We start from the raw sequence: 14,346 nt of genomic DNA, 5'->3' as shown, positions 1-14,346 counted from the left end.
AGCTGAGAGCGGGCCACTGTCCTCCAGCCTGGGCGGCAGAGCAAGACACCGTCTGCAAAAAATAAAATAAAAAAAAATAAAAAAAATAAAATAAAAATAATATAAATAAGATACAAGTCAAATAGAGATAAATAAATAAATAAATAGAAAAAAGAAAAAACAAATCCACATGATGTGGAGGCCTCCGGCAAGCTGCAAACAACCCTGTTGGGCGGCGCGAGGTCTACTGGCATCCGTTAAAAATTGCTAAACATTTTACTTTATATAAACATCGTGCAGTGATATGGCAAGGAATCAAACATTAAACAATCGTTATATCGCGTAAATAGGGTGAAGCCAGGCTATTTGGGAATTCCGACCTCCCTTTTGCGATAATTGGAGTTTCTGCCTATTTTTTTTTGTTTTCTAAAAATTGAAAGATTTTAAAGAAGTAAGTAGGGATCCTTGAGAGTCTATGTATTTCCTAGGCCTGTTTCCTCACTTATAATACTATCTAATGTAAACAGTTTTCATATTGTTTAAAGGAGAGCTGATCTAGAAATTTTATGAGTTAAGAAAAAAAGTTTAGAGGTTGTACTAGGAGTTAAGAAAACATGTATGCATTTGCACATAAACTTGTTTCTTTACTCTTTCAGGTTAAGCAACTTTCTTTTTCAAGTGGGACTTCTTCAGACTTTTAATATACTTATTTGTAGGGTAAGGTTTAGAACCAAGAAAATCTTTGCTCTCTGAACACCTCTGACCTCTTAGACTTAGGCTTTCTTGAAATATGGTTTAGGAAACCTGATTCAGTATTTAAAGATTCCTTCCAGTTACGAAATTCTCTCTCTCTTAATCCCAGTACAGCATAATTACTTCCTTACAATTAGTCAGAATGATATTTAAGATGTGATTACTGTGACTTTACTTTGCATTATTTGCAGTTTTCCTGGTTATGCTTGTATTTCCTGATCTGTCATTCATTTGGTCACCTATTTATATTTAGTTTCAGGAATGTATTATATTGAGAATTTCATTACAAGTTATGCTCATTGGTGTAAAAAGTTTAATGTTCAGTACTTAGTATAAATATCCCATGGAAAGATTATATCATGAGATTGTAAAACATTTTATTCTTCATTGAGAAGATTTTTAGGTCAGTGATTCAAAAAACCATGAATCAAAAAAAATAGTTTTTGGTATGATACATGTAATTTAAGATGCTTGAGGGCACACAATAACAATTAAAACCATTGTGTAGTTACTGTTATAATTTCATACTAGCTTCAGAGTTTGACATTTAATCCTTACACTTTTTATCTGAGTAAAAAATCACTGGAATTATAATTGATTAATTATTCAGTTAATCAGTTATGGGGAAGAACAAATTGAATGGCATCTTTTAGGAAGATAGTGCTGTGGCTTAAATATAGAGCAATTTTTGAACTATTTTAAATAGCTTTAACCTGATTTCTTTAAAGCAAATGATATTTTGATTGGTTTTATTTAAAAACCTGTTTTTCTAAGGATTGTCTTCTATTTAATTATGGGTATTGTTATTTACAGTTTGAAATTATGTAATTAGCAAGCAAAAGGGTATTTTAGTTTCAGTGGGTAGTAAACAGTATTGCCATGAATTTTAAGATGGACACTATGTTAAAGCAGCTCTTGAAGGTGTCATAATTAAGTTTAAAAGCTAGTATTTCTGCTCTCTCTTAAGGAGCAAAAGTAGAAAACTATTAAATATCTACAGTAGCTTTAACTTATGTATTAAATGTGGTTGCCAGTTGATAAATACAATTTGTTTTAAATCTGGTTGAAATGTTAGATTAAAATAAGAAGAAAATGTCTTTTATATTTACCTTCATTTTAGCTTTCTTTGTTGATTCTTTCTTGGTGTAAAGTTTGCATCTGGTATCATAATCCTGTCTAAGGAGCTTCCTTCAATATATTTTGTAGCATAGATCTTCTGACAGTTGATTCTCCGATCTTTTTTCTTTCTGACAAATAAATGTTCATTTCACCTTTAGTTTTGAAAGATATTTCTGTTGGATATACATTTCTGGCTTTATAGTTTTTTTCCCCTTTCAATATTTTAAGGATGTCACTCTATTATCTTCTGGCTCAGAAGTGTCTGATGAGAAGTTTCCTTTACTTTTTATATTTGTTCCACTGTTTGTAATATATCTTTTAACCTCTGACTACCCTCAGTATTTTCCTTTTATCTTTGGTTTTCACTCATTTCACTATGATGTGTCTAGGTGTATGTGTGGTTTATTTTTGGTTTGTTGTTTTTTGGTTCTTGGAAGTGGGAGGTATTTATCTTGCTTAGGATTCTGTGCGAGTCTTGGATTTGTGGTTTGATGACTTTTATTATTTTTGGAAAATTTTTAGCCACTTTCCCTTCAGGTGTCTTTTCTTCATTGTCTCTTTCTTATTCTGGACTCCAATTACATATATGTTAAACCATTTGAAATTGTTCCATATCTTTTTTTCTAAACTTCTGGCATTTTCATTTGGCTCTTAGAATTTCCATCTCTACTGAGATTCCCCATCTGTTCATGTGTGTTGTGTGCTTCTTCCACTAGAGACGTTAACATATTAGCAATAATTATTATAAAGTCCATGTCTGGTTATTCTACAAACTGGGCCATCTCTGGCTCTGGTTCTATAGATTGCTTTCTCTCTCAACAGTGAGTTGTTTTTCCTGTTTTTGAGTGCTTCTTATAATTTTTTAATTGGAAAATCTCACTAAAGACTGAGGTACATAGTGTTTATGTTGGAGATGGTCTGTTGCTTCTGTTAGACCAGTAGTGTGAGAGTTGATTTAATCTACTTAAGAGTTGAGCTGAATTTGAATTTGGTTGTTGTGGTTACTCAGCGCACCGCACGCTTCACATTCTGTGGAGGCTGCTGTTGTTGCCTTGTGTTTAGGGTGGGAGCTGTGTACTGCAGGGTTATTCTCGGTGGCCATGCTCCATTGTAGCTTTTAGCCACTTCTTCACAACTATGCCTCAGAAGGGGCCTCCCCCTTGAGTGGTGGAATGCTGATGCTTGTTACTTGCTGCTAGGCTCCTGAGGGGAGCTGTCCTGTTTTTGTGTTGGGCATGCTCTGTGTATCGAGATCTCAGGAAGTGGGGAGCTTTGTCAGCATTCCTGCCTTTCTGAACCATGGTGGCCAAACTCTTCTTACATTCCTGATTGTTCTTAGGCAGTTTTCCGTTCTTCCATCAGCAGTAACAGACCTCTGCTTGGAATTGGGTCCTGGGTCCTGGATGGTTTTCTGCTTTTCCCCCAGGAATAGAGGTTTTATTCTTCTACCCTTCCCTGAACTGGAGTTCTGTTATAGCTTTGCCTGTCCCTTTAGGGTGACAGGATTTGCTGCCCTCCCCTAATGGCTAAGGCTTTTGCCTTGAATAAGAGAAGGGTCGCAAGAAGCAAGATGTCTGTGTTTCCCCAGCAGCCAGTGTCACCTCCCGCAGGCCTACACCACCAGTGGTGGCTCTCTCCAGTCCCAGCCTATGATCCAGTCTTTCCAGGGAGCACCCAGCAGAGACCTGTGGAAAAGCACTTGCAAGCGAGTGTGCATTTGTGTCTGTCACTTGTGTCATTAACTCAAGGCTGATATGTTAACCCATGCTTGGTCTTTAACAATCTGTAAAAATTGTAGCTGATTTTTTCTTACCCACTTGTATGTTGCCCACTGCCTGCTCTTGTGCTTTTACCAGGTAACACATGTCCCCCACTCTTTTGCATCCTCACCTCACTAATGAGCTAAGGAAAAGTTATGATTTTATAATTTTATCTTTTTCTCATTGGGTGGGAGTGACATTTTTGGCAACTTTTTATATTAAAATTTAAATAGAATAACCGAACTGTTTTAGTAATCATCGATTTTAAATTCCAACAAAATCATGCATTTAGGAAAAAATCAGGGACACTACAAACCTGAAATTAATGCATGCTGGGCTTAATACCTAGGTGATGGGTTGTTGTTAGGTATAGCAAACCACCATGGCACACGTTTACCTATGTAACAAACATGCACATCCTGCATATGTACCCCAGAAATTAAAAAATTAAAATAATTAAAAAAAGAAATTTAGATATTTTTAGAACATGGTCAGTTATGTAATTGTGCAGGTAATCTTCACATTTTTGTACTTGTTATTTTCCTACTTTTAGTTTCTTTACTGCTTGCTTCTCACCAGCGTTTGAACTGTTTGGTAGATGGACTAAACATACGTTTTTATACTCCCAAACCTAATGGAATTATCATTTATCCAGGTGTTCACACCAGAAATCTGGGAGGCCAGACATCACATCTCCCTCATCTCTATCATCCAGGCCATCTGCAAGTTCTAAATATTTCTCAAATTATTTTCAATCCCAAGTCCAGTACAAAAATCCAGGCCTTAATTTATCTTTGTACTCTTTAAAATTGTTATTATTTACTCATTTATTATCATTACTTTTTTTTTTTAATAGTGACAGGGTCTCTCTCCATTGCCCAGGCTGGAGTGCAGTGGCACGATCATAGCTCATTGCAGCCTCAAACTGCTGGGCTCAAGCAATCCTCCTGCATCAGCCTCCTGAGTAGCTGGGACTATGGGCTTATGCCACCACACCTGGCTAATCTCTTTGTACTCTTGAAATATTCTTATAGTCTCTCATCTCCATCCAGTCCCACTTTTCCATATCTACCAGAGTCATCTTTTTAAAAGGAGATATGATTCTATAACTTCTTTATTTAAAGCCTTTATTGGGTCCCCATAATCTTCAATTTTTACCAAAATTCTTCATTCTGTATGGTCTATAAGCCTCTCCCCTTTCTTCACCAAAAATTACTCTGGCTCTAGCCAGAGTAATTACTCTAGCCAGAGTAATTTTGACTTGTTTTTACTCAGTGTTTTTTAGACATCTAGAGAAATTCATACCACTGTAATTTACAGCCTCATCTTTCCATATTTTTTGGTTTTAGTCAAACCCAGAGTTCTTGCAATTTCATATTCTCTATTATATACAATTTCATGATTTGAACATTGTGTTTTAGAGCAGTGGTTTCTCATTCTTGGCTGTACAGGAGCATAAGAAACGTTTAAAATTGGGAAACTTTCAAAAATTCCAGTGCCAAAGCTACATCCTAAACCAATTAAATCAGAATGTCTGCGGGTGGTATCAAGGCATCATCATTTATTTTAGGCTCTCCCAGGTGACTCCAGCACACAGCCAAGTCCCGCCTCCCACTCCCCACTCTTACTGCACCTGCAACATGATTATCTAATTTGTTTAAATCTTGTTAATTTTTTAAAAATGCATGTGTGGTGATGACTCTTCTTGGGACCTTTCTTGACAACCCACACCCTTGCACAGGGCTGTGTACCCCATAGCATAACCTGCATACTGTACCCTGTAGAAACTGAAGAATTAGAACATATGTAATTGAAATATCATTAATTGAACACTCAAAGTGCCAACTCTTCATAATATATGAAACTACCTTGACTGTAATTTTCAATGGGGGATGGGACAGCCAAGCCCAGCCCAGGAGTCAGCAAACTTTTTCTGTAAATGCAGTATTCTGCTTTTAGCAATAGTATTTTATTTTACTTAAATAGAAAATGTAGTAAATATTAATTTTTTGGTTTCATGGGCCATAGAGTCTCACAATTACTCAGCTCTGCCATTGTAGCTTGAAAGTAGTCATAGACTACTATGAATGAGTGTATCTGTTCCAATAAAACTTTATGAACACTGAAATTTGAGTTTCCTCTGATTTTACATGTCACAAATTATTGTTCTTTATATATTTTTTTCTTTTCTTTTTTTTTTTTTTTTTTTGAGATGGGGTTTCACTCTGTCACCCAGCTGGGGTGTGGTAGTCATGGGTCACTGCTGCAGCCTTGACCTCCTGGGCTCAAGTGATTCTCCCGTCTCAGCCTCCTGAGTAGTGAGGACCACAGGACCACAGGAACACACCACCATGCCTGGCTAATTTTTTAATTTTTTTGTAGAGGTAGGGCCTCATGCTGGTCTTGAACTCTTGGGCTCAAGCAGCCCTCCTGCCTCAGTCTCTCAAACTGCTGGGATTACAGGAGTGAGCTACTGTGCCCAGCTTCTTGATTTTAAAAAATCATTTCAAATCTAAAAACCATTCTCAAAGACTGTGCAGAGTCAGGTGGTAGGCTAGATGTGGCTCATGGGCTATATGTTGCTACCCCTTGATCTATATAGCACTTTTTCAAATTGTAAATGTATCATCTCTCTGAGAGTCTAATCCCCTATGTGGGACATGTCCCCAAATTCAGAAGTCATTGCTGTTAGAAAATGGGAGCAAGTTCTACACTGGATTTGCTGGTATAACCAAAAGCTTGAAATAACCCAATTTGGACATAGATTATTTAAATATATTATATGGAGCATTTCTATAAAGAAGGTGATGGTATAAAGAAATAATATATATGACATATAAATGGTATTTTCAGCTTGATTTCTAGAATGTTTAGTATACAGTAAGTGTTCAGTATTGACTTGCTAATGACTTTTAGTAGAGAAGTTGGATTCTCTGTATTTTTGAGGATTAAAAAATAATTAGTCTAATGAGATAGGTTTTGTTGTTTTAATGACTTTTGAAGTTTTAAATAAATACCTCTTATGTAACTTTATCCTAGAGTAGTGATTTCTGTCTCTACTGTATACCCGGTATGCAGTCGTTCTCATGAGCAGCCCAAGTGTATTAACCATTAGTGTAGTAGAGCATCTTCTCCTTTGATAAAGAATAGAATGAGAGCCAGGCATGGTTGTACATGCCTGTAGTACCAGCTACTCAGGAGACTGAGGCAGGAGAATCATTCGAGCCCAGGAGTTTGAGTTCAGCCTGGGCAACACAGCAAGACCGCTATCTCTTAAAAAAAAAAAAAAAAAAGAATGAAAACTAATTTCTAAAATATATTTGCAGTAAAAATGTGTGTAAAATATTTCAGACGGGTTGTTTAAAATAGTAAAGAATGTATAAAATAGTATCATTCATCTCATATCTCTAAAAGATAGCCATTGTTAGGTATTCTTCCATTTGATTATACATTTTCTGTACAGATAGGAAAATGTACTCATTTAAACAAATAGGATTATACAATATGTACCATTCTTTAACTTGTTTTTACTCAGTATTTTTTAGACATCTAGAGAAATTCATTTCTCATAAATAATATTGTCGAAGGATTAAAAACAAAAGCACAGAAGATAATTTTTTAGTGACTTGGCAACCAGAGCTGATGAAAGTTACAGATTGGGAGCAGAGCTATTTCTAGTATTGTTTGGAGGCTGGAACAGATTATAACTCTGCTGCCTTTTACCCCACCAAAAAGTAACACACTGCAACAATCCAGACAAAATTAGTCTAAGGTGAGGATTATAGGATAGTCTTGAGTAGGGAATTGTTACAAAAGGAATTTCTGAGATAGGTTCAGAAAGAAGGGATATTCCCTTCCAGAGAATTATGGTGATTATAGGCATGAGATGTTTCAAAGTTTCTGTTGTTTTGTGTATTACATTTTTTAAATGTTTGTTTTGTATTTTTTTCAGCACTAGCAAAGTCTCTCTGGCTTCCTTCATTGTTACCCATTTGCTAGAAGCTTGGATGAGGTGGGGTATGGGTGGAGAGAGAAAACTGTGAGCCTCCGGGTGTCCACTTTAGCATCGACAGTTTAAGGAAAGGCTGTGATATTCCACTCCTGTCTTTTTACTAGGTGTTCTTCTTCCCAGGATCTTAGGCATCTGCTTTTGCTCTAGTCCTTAGGATCCTGCAGTTCTCTTCACCTGAACTAATCCAGTAGGTTTCATGTATTTGCCAGTAGTGATTGGGCCTTAGACAGTCTTGCTTATCCAGAGTTGATCAAAATCTTTAGAGGCCCTGTTCACTCAGGAGGTTATGTTGATCTGTCAGGTAATTCAAAATAATAGTAATAACACAAAACCTAACATAACTGTAAATATTCTCAAGATAGTCCATTTTTTCCATCATAAAGAGTATGATTTTTTAAAAGAGAGAAAGAAATGTAAAAGTAAATCTGACATTAGGGTACTTGGTTGATGTTGAGTCTGATGAAGGAATAATCCTGGACTGGTCATTGGAGGACCATTTGAGATTCTGTTTTAATTTTGTGATTATTTTTATGCCTTTGGTTTTTATAAAACATTAAACTGAAATTTTACTTTGCCTTCTATTAGGTAGATTCATTGTTAAGATCATAGCTACATATTTAGTAGTCAAACAACACTACTTTTTTATAATGTCGGATAATCCCCTGTTCATAGTGTTAAATATAGTCAATAAATTATTTCCTCTAATTGTATTATAAGAACTTTTTAAATGGGCTCGAGGTACAAGGTGGATTGTTGACTTTTGTATTGAAGAGTCTGTGGTTGTTGCAGAGCCTTTCCTTGTCTCAGGGTAAATTGAGAAAAGAGCTCCCTTGATGAAAATATACACCCCCATGTTATACTCCCTTATATTCTCACTTTATTAGGTTCACTTAGGAAAACTGTATCTTTCAATATGCAAATATCTTCTGAGCAAGTTGGGGTTTTTAAATTTTAATGTATTTATTATAAATTGAAGCCATTTGTTTGAGAGCTGGTCTGAAATACTGTTTCCCTGAATGCCGGAAGAGAAAAGCCTCTAAAAGGCAAACACGTCTATTTTTCCGTAATCACTAGCTTCTATCTCTTATGCCATTGAGAAGCATGCATGGTAGCTTAACACACACTGTAAAATATATCAGATGTCTCTTCTTTGAAATAATTTCAAATTGCCTGAGTCCATTCTATGTGCCAGTTCTTAAGAATTTGGCAGGGTTAAGCTGATTTTAAAAAAATCTTTCTATTCCCTCTTTCGATTTTAAAATTAAACTTTTATTTTGAGATTATAAGAGTCACAGTTGTAAGAACCAACACATAGAGAGCTTTTGTACTCTTTATCCAGTTTGCCCAGTAGGAACATCTCAGAAATCCACAGTATAATGTATCAACCAGGATCTTGACATTGATGCAATCCACCAACCTTATCCAGGTTTTGCTAGTGTTTCATGTACACTTGTACTCTTCTCTATGTGTATTTACTTCTGTACAATTGTATCACTTACATGTATATCCACCACTATAGTCAAAGAAGAAATCCATTACCACAAAGATCGCTCATGTTGCTTTTTAATAACCATACCCTCCTTCCTTTTAGGGAGTTTTGTTTTGTTTTAAAATTCTTAGTCATTTATGGTCTTGACCTAATTATTTTCAAATTTATATCCATGCTTTTAAATTTTTTACCTTTTTTAAAAAATTGGTGAAAACACATCTGATGAAACACACTCACTGTTGGCTGGGCGTGGTGGCTGACACCTATAATCCTAGCAATTTGGGAGGCTGAGGCGGGCGAATCACCTGAGGTCAGGAGTTCGAGACCAGCCTGGCTAACATGGTGAAACCCTGTCTCTACTAAAATACAAAATTAGCCAGGCATGGTGACGGGCACCTGTAATCCCAGCTACTTGGGAGGCTGAGGCAGGAGAATCGCTTGAACCCAGGAGGTGGAGGTTGCAGTGAGCTGAGATCACTGCATTCCAGGCCCCCCTCCACCCCAAAAAAGGCGCTCACTGTTTTCTCCACCCTCACACAGATCACTTCTGTGACAAGTGATGTGTGGTTTTTTTTCCCACACCAAGTAATTTAGGATACCAACTGGGTGTCCTACAGTTCAATTCAGTTCTGACATCTACCTGGTGGTGTTAGCATCCAATCCCACAAGTTAAAGGCATAGTCCCGGAAACGACTCCCATTTAGACACCAGTAGAAAGCCACTTCACTGGTTATGGTTACTGGTTGACTTTAAAGGTTACAACTTGAGGCCAGGTTCTCGCCTGTAATCCCAGCACTTTGCGAGGCTGAGGCAGGAGAATTACTTGAGGCCAGGAGTTCTAGACCAGTCTGGGCAACACAGGCAGATCCTGTCTCTACAAAAAATATTTTTATGGCCCACATGCGTAGTTGTAGCTACTGGGAAGACTGAGACAGGAGGATCACTTGGTCCCAGGAGATGGAGGCTGCAGTGAGCTATGGTCACGCCACCGCACTCCAGCCTGGGTGATGGAGCAAGACTCTGCCTCAAAAAAAAAAAAAAAAAATCATATGGTATTCATTTGTGATGGTTTATTTCACTTAGCATAATGTCCTCAAGGTTCATTCATGTTGTAGCATGTGACAGGATTTCCTTCCTTCCCTTTTAAAACTCAGTAATTTTTCCATTATATGTGTACTGTGTTTATCCATTCAGGGACTCTTGAGTTGCTATCACCTCTTGGCTATTGTGAATAATACTGATAAACATGGGTGTGCCAATATCTCTTTGAGATTCTGCTTTTGGTTCTTTTGGGTATATACCCAGAAAGGGGAATTGTTGGATCATATGGTAGTTTTGTTTTTAACTTCTTGAGGAGCCTCCATACTATTTTCCACAGCAGCTGTATCATTTTACATTCCTACCAATAGTATATATCCATATTTAATGATATTTGGATACATAGGTTTTGATTCATCCATTTTAATTCTATTAATGACTATTTTATTGACTTTTCTTTTACAATTGATAGTGACTACCTAGCCCAAATCACAGATGAGAGACTTTGTATTATGGAATGTTTGCATATCAAGGATGACCCTCAAGGTAACATCTAAATATTTTAGAGTCAGCTCTTTCAGGTATAAGTGAGAGAATCCTTACCTGAATAGTTTAAGTAAAAAGAGGGATTTTATTACAAGGGAACTGGGATGTGACATTGAATCTAAAGATGTAATGTGTCAGGGCCTTAGAAATAACTCATTAAGGGACTTGATTCTCTCTTGTCTTTGATGGATCTTTTCCCTTCTTCTACTGTGGCTTTCATCATGCGATGATGAAGTAACTTCACAAATCTTGAGCCTTTCAGCTTCAGCTACCTGAAGAGCAAGGATGCTCAGTTGGCCCCGATCCAGAAGTCCCAGGGGAAGGGGACGATTGGCCCAGCTTGGATCCCTTGCCTTTCTTTCATACCTCACTACAGTATGGTCAGGGAGAAGGAGTCAGTGCAGGGACATCTGTGGAAACTATATGGAGTGACTGGGAGGCAGTCAGGTGGCCAGAAGGAAAGGGAATGAGTGTGGGAGAACGAATGAAAAGTGCGCTTGTCCACGGTCTCTAAGCCGAGATGTCAGTGAACAGTCGATTGAGGTCACACTGGGGAGATAATACTGGAGCTTGAAAAGTTCTGGGTAAGGAACATTAAGATGACTAGAGGCAAATGATTTTTTTTTTAATCTAACTGATTTTTTAGTATACCAAGTTCAGGGCCACAAGGAGAAAATGCCTGAAATTCTTAAAATAAAAGGTAAAATAATTGACTGATATCTGGAATGATTTGAATTAGAGTTAGAAGGTAGTTAAAAACATTCTTAACACTGTTATTTAGGGTAGAAAACAAAAGATTCTATTTCAAATAGGAATTAATTTTTATATTTTATTCTAAGAAGTTTACACATATATCAGAGGCTTAATATAAAATTGATGGATGATAGCTATATAATAGGGACATTTAGAAAAAATTAGAATATAGTGTTAACATTTCGAAGCCATGGGAGGAATTATTTCCCCATCAGGCGTCAGCGATGATGGTAAACCTTATAATGTATTCAGTGCTGCTTGTGTCAGGCATGGTGTGAGGCATTTTTCTATGTATTATGTCATGTAACCTCCCAAGTCATAGGTGCTCACTATTTGTTAAACTGAATTTTCTAAGTTGTATTTCAACAGATGATTATTAACACTTTGCTTTTCCTTTCAGAGATGTGGTACTGGATCTTCCTCTGGGCTCTCTTCTCTTCTCTGTTTGTCCATGGTGCTGCAGGAGTGTTGATGTTTGTGATGCTGCAGAGGCATAGGCAGGGAAGAGTCATCTCTGTCATTGCAGTCAGCATTGGATTTCTGGCTTCTGTAACTGGAGCGATGATTACCAGTAAGTTGATTTTGTTTTGTCTGAGGATGTAAGTTTGTATGCACTTACCATTTTGGTAGCTGTATTCTTATTATACATGTAACATTAGTGAGATATTTTATGTAGATTATTTGTCAACACTTAACACACTCCACCTAGAAGATAAAGATGAACTGATTTATTCATTGAACAGATAGTTGTAATTCTGCAATGTGAAGAGTCCTTTTACAAGGTTTTGTGGGAAACAGAAAAATTCGTAACAGTTGCCAAGAGGCAAGGCAGTTCAATGGGAAAATTCACAGTGATTATAGTTTCTGCTTTAAAGTTGCTCACTTTCTAGGAAAAAGGAAAGGCATAAAAATATGTCTGTGATAATTATCATAAACAAAGGTATAGCCCTGAGGTCCTTACTGTCATCTGCCTGTGACTACACAATAAAATTGCACTTTCTTCTTATGCACACATTATTATGGCCTACTAGAAATAAGCTGTGCTAGAGTGTCCTCTAGTGCTTTGCAGGTTCCCTGCTGTGCTGCCTCATGAGCTTTTTCAGACAAGTTTTCAGGTTCATTCCCTCTGGCCTTCTCTGCTTAACACTGTACTTAGGCCCAAACTCCAGCCTGACTTCAAAGAATTAGTTACGGTTTTGTTATCAGCAGAAGGTGTCCAAGTTACCAGCAGCAAATCCATACAGGTCTGCAGCAGCCTCAGTTCTTGCCTCCTCAGAAGAAATAATTTGACTGAGGGGTGTAAGACAGAAAAAGAGACTGAGGCAAGTTTCAGAGCAGGAGTGGAATTTCAAAGCTTTAGAGCAAGAAAGAAAGGAAAGTACACTTGGAAGAGACCCAGGCGGGCACTTTGGAGGTCAAGTGTCCCATTAAACTTTGGTCCTACAACTTGCTGGCCCATTTCCAGTGTCTTGCACCCCTTTTCCTTCATTCTTCCTTTAGGGTGAGCCACCTGCATGTGCAGTGCCCTCCTTACACTTGGGAGGCGAACATGCACAGTGTGTTTAAGAAGTTGTAGTCATGCTCATCTGAGGCTTTCTTCCCTTTTCTAGTGGAATGCCCCCGAAACTCATACTCTACCATTTTGTCTTAATGCGCATGCTCGAGCCCACTTACCCATTTCCTGAGATTTTATTGGAAGCTACTGGTTACCAGTTTCAAGTGTTTTTATCCTTTGGAAAATTGTCTCTCCCTGGTGCCTGTGACCAGTTATCATTTTAGTGTGACAACTGCCGGACCATCACCTGATGGTCACCTGACATTCCTAGGGGATAGGGGTAGCCCTGTCCTGGCCCACTGCTGACAACTTACCTACTGTAACAATTTCTGCAGCTGCTGGTTGAGCAGAGCTTAGGTGTGCACCCTGTAGAGACTGGAGTGTGCCACATCTGCTTGCTTAGTGTGGTTGTGCCAGAAACCGGGTACCTCTCTGTGCTGCTATCAATTCTGTGACTGCCAGTACAAGTGTCTGTTGCCCTTCACATCTGGCCTATTCCCATATGTCAGGGTCAGCTCACTGCTACCACTGGATCTGTTTTGGGACTCTCTGACAGTTTCTTCTTCCTTTCTAGTTGATTCTTGCCTCAGAGATAAGAAGGCAACCTTATCTTTATGATGCAAGGGATTCCCTTCTTTACCCTTTCCAGAATGATTGATATCCTTTGTCTTGAGAGGAAAGCCCTGCTCCCATGTCCCTGGGTATGTCCTAGGCACTAATAAGACAACCATAAAATACTTGTGGGAAATGGGGAGGAGTCTTTTTTCTTATTCTTCAGTTGCTGTTTTTTTCTGTGTTATCTTGTGTTAAGTTTTTATAACTGCTTTTGTTGTTTCTGCATTCAACCTTTAATTTGATGATATGAATGGTACCTCATACGCTTTGTCATAGACAGGGTTTTAAACAGGTGCTCAGGTTTAGCTAAAGCACATAGGAAAGGTAGAATGGAGCCAGATTCCAGAGGGCCTTGGAAAGCTATCTGGGAAGTTTGGGCTTTTATCCTGCAGGTCATGGAAAACAAATGGATATTTTTGAATGCAGTTGGCAAGGGACAAAGCAGTTCAGTGGTAAATTTTGTTTTATAGTTGAATACAGAATTAACGTATAGAAGCAAGAGAAAACCCTGAAAGAGCAGGGACCTGGTCTGTCTTCATCACTGCTCGATCCCCAAAAATAAAACAGTACCTAGAACATAATTTATACTCAAAACATACAGGTTGGATGGAGAGGAGGAGTGAGAGAGGAAGAGAGGGAGGAAAGGAAATAAAGAAGAGGGGATAGGGAGAGAGAATAAAGAGGAAGGAAGAGGAATTAAGAGGCATTAACTGTAATCTATACTTGA

The 14,346-nt window shown here is 37.8% G+C and overlaps 1 protein-coding gene across 2 annotated transcripts in view; it reads left to right on the top strand.

The window, feature by feature from the left end:
* The window catches only part of TMEM170B (transmembrane protein 170B), an 84,962-nt gene that overhangs the window by 14,299 nt on the left and 56,317 nt on the right, over positions 1-14,346 (top strand). For both annotated transcript variants that reach the window (XM_017891174.1, XM_017891175.1), the window contains exon 2: positions 11,850-12,020. In XM_017891174.1, coding sequence (XP_017746663.1) covers positions 11,850-12,020 — 171 coding nt within the window. The remainder of the gene's footprint in view (positions 1-11,849; positions 12,021-14,346) is intronic.

The sequence above is a fragment of the Rhinopithecus bieti genome, unplaced genomic scaffold, assembly GCF_001698545.2.
Source record: "Rhinopithecus bieti isolate Rb0 unplaced genomic scaffold, ASM169854v2 scaffold_19939, whole genome shotgun sequence".
NCBI classification, from domain to species: domain Eukaryota; kingdom Metazoa; phylum Chordata; class Mammalia; order Primates; family Cercopithecidae; genus Rhinopithecus; species Rhinopithecus bieti.
The sequence above is the reverse complement of the archived record's forward strand: the minus strand, read 5'-3'. Positions and strand labels throughout refer to the sequence as shown.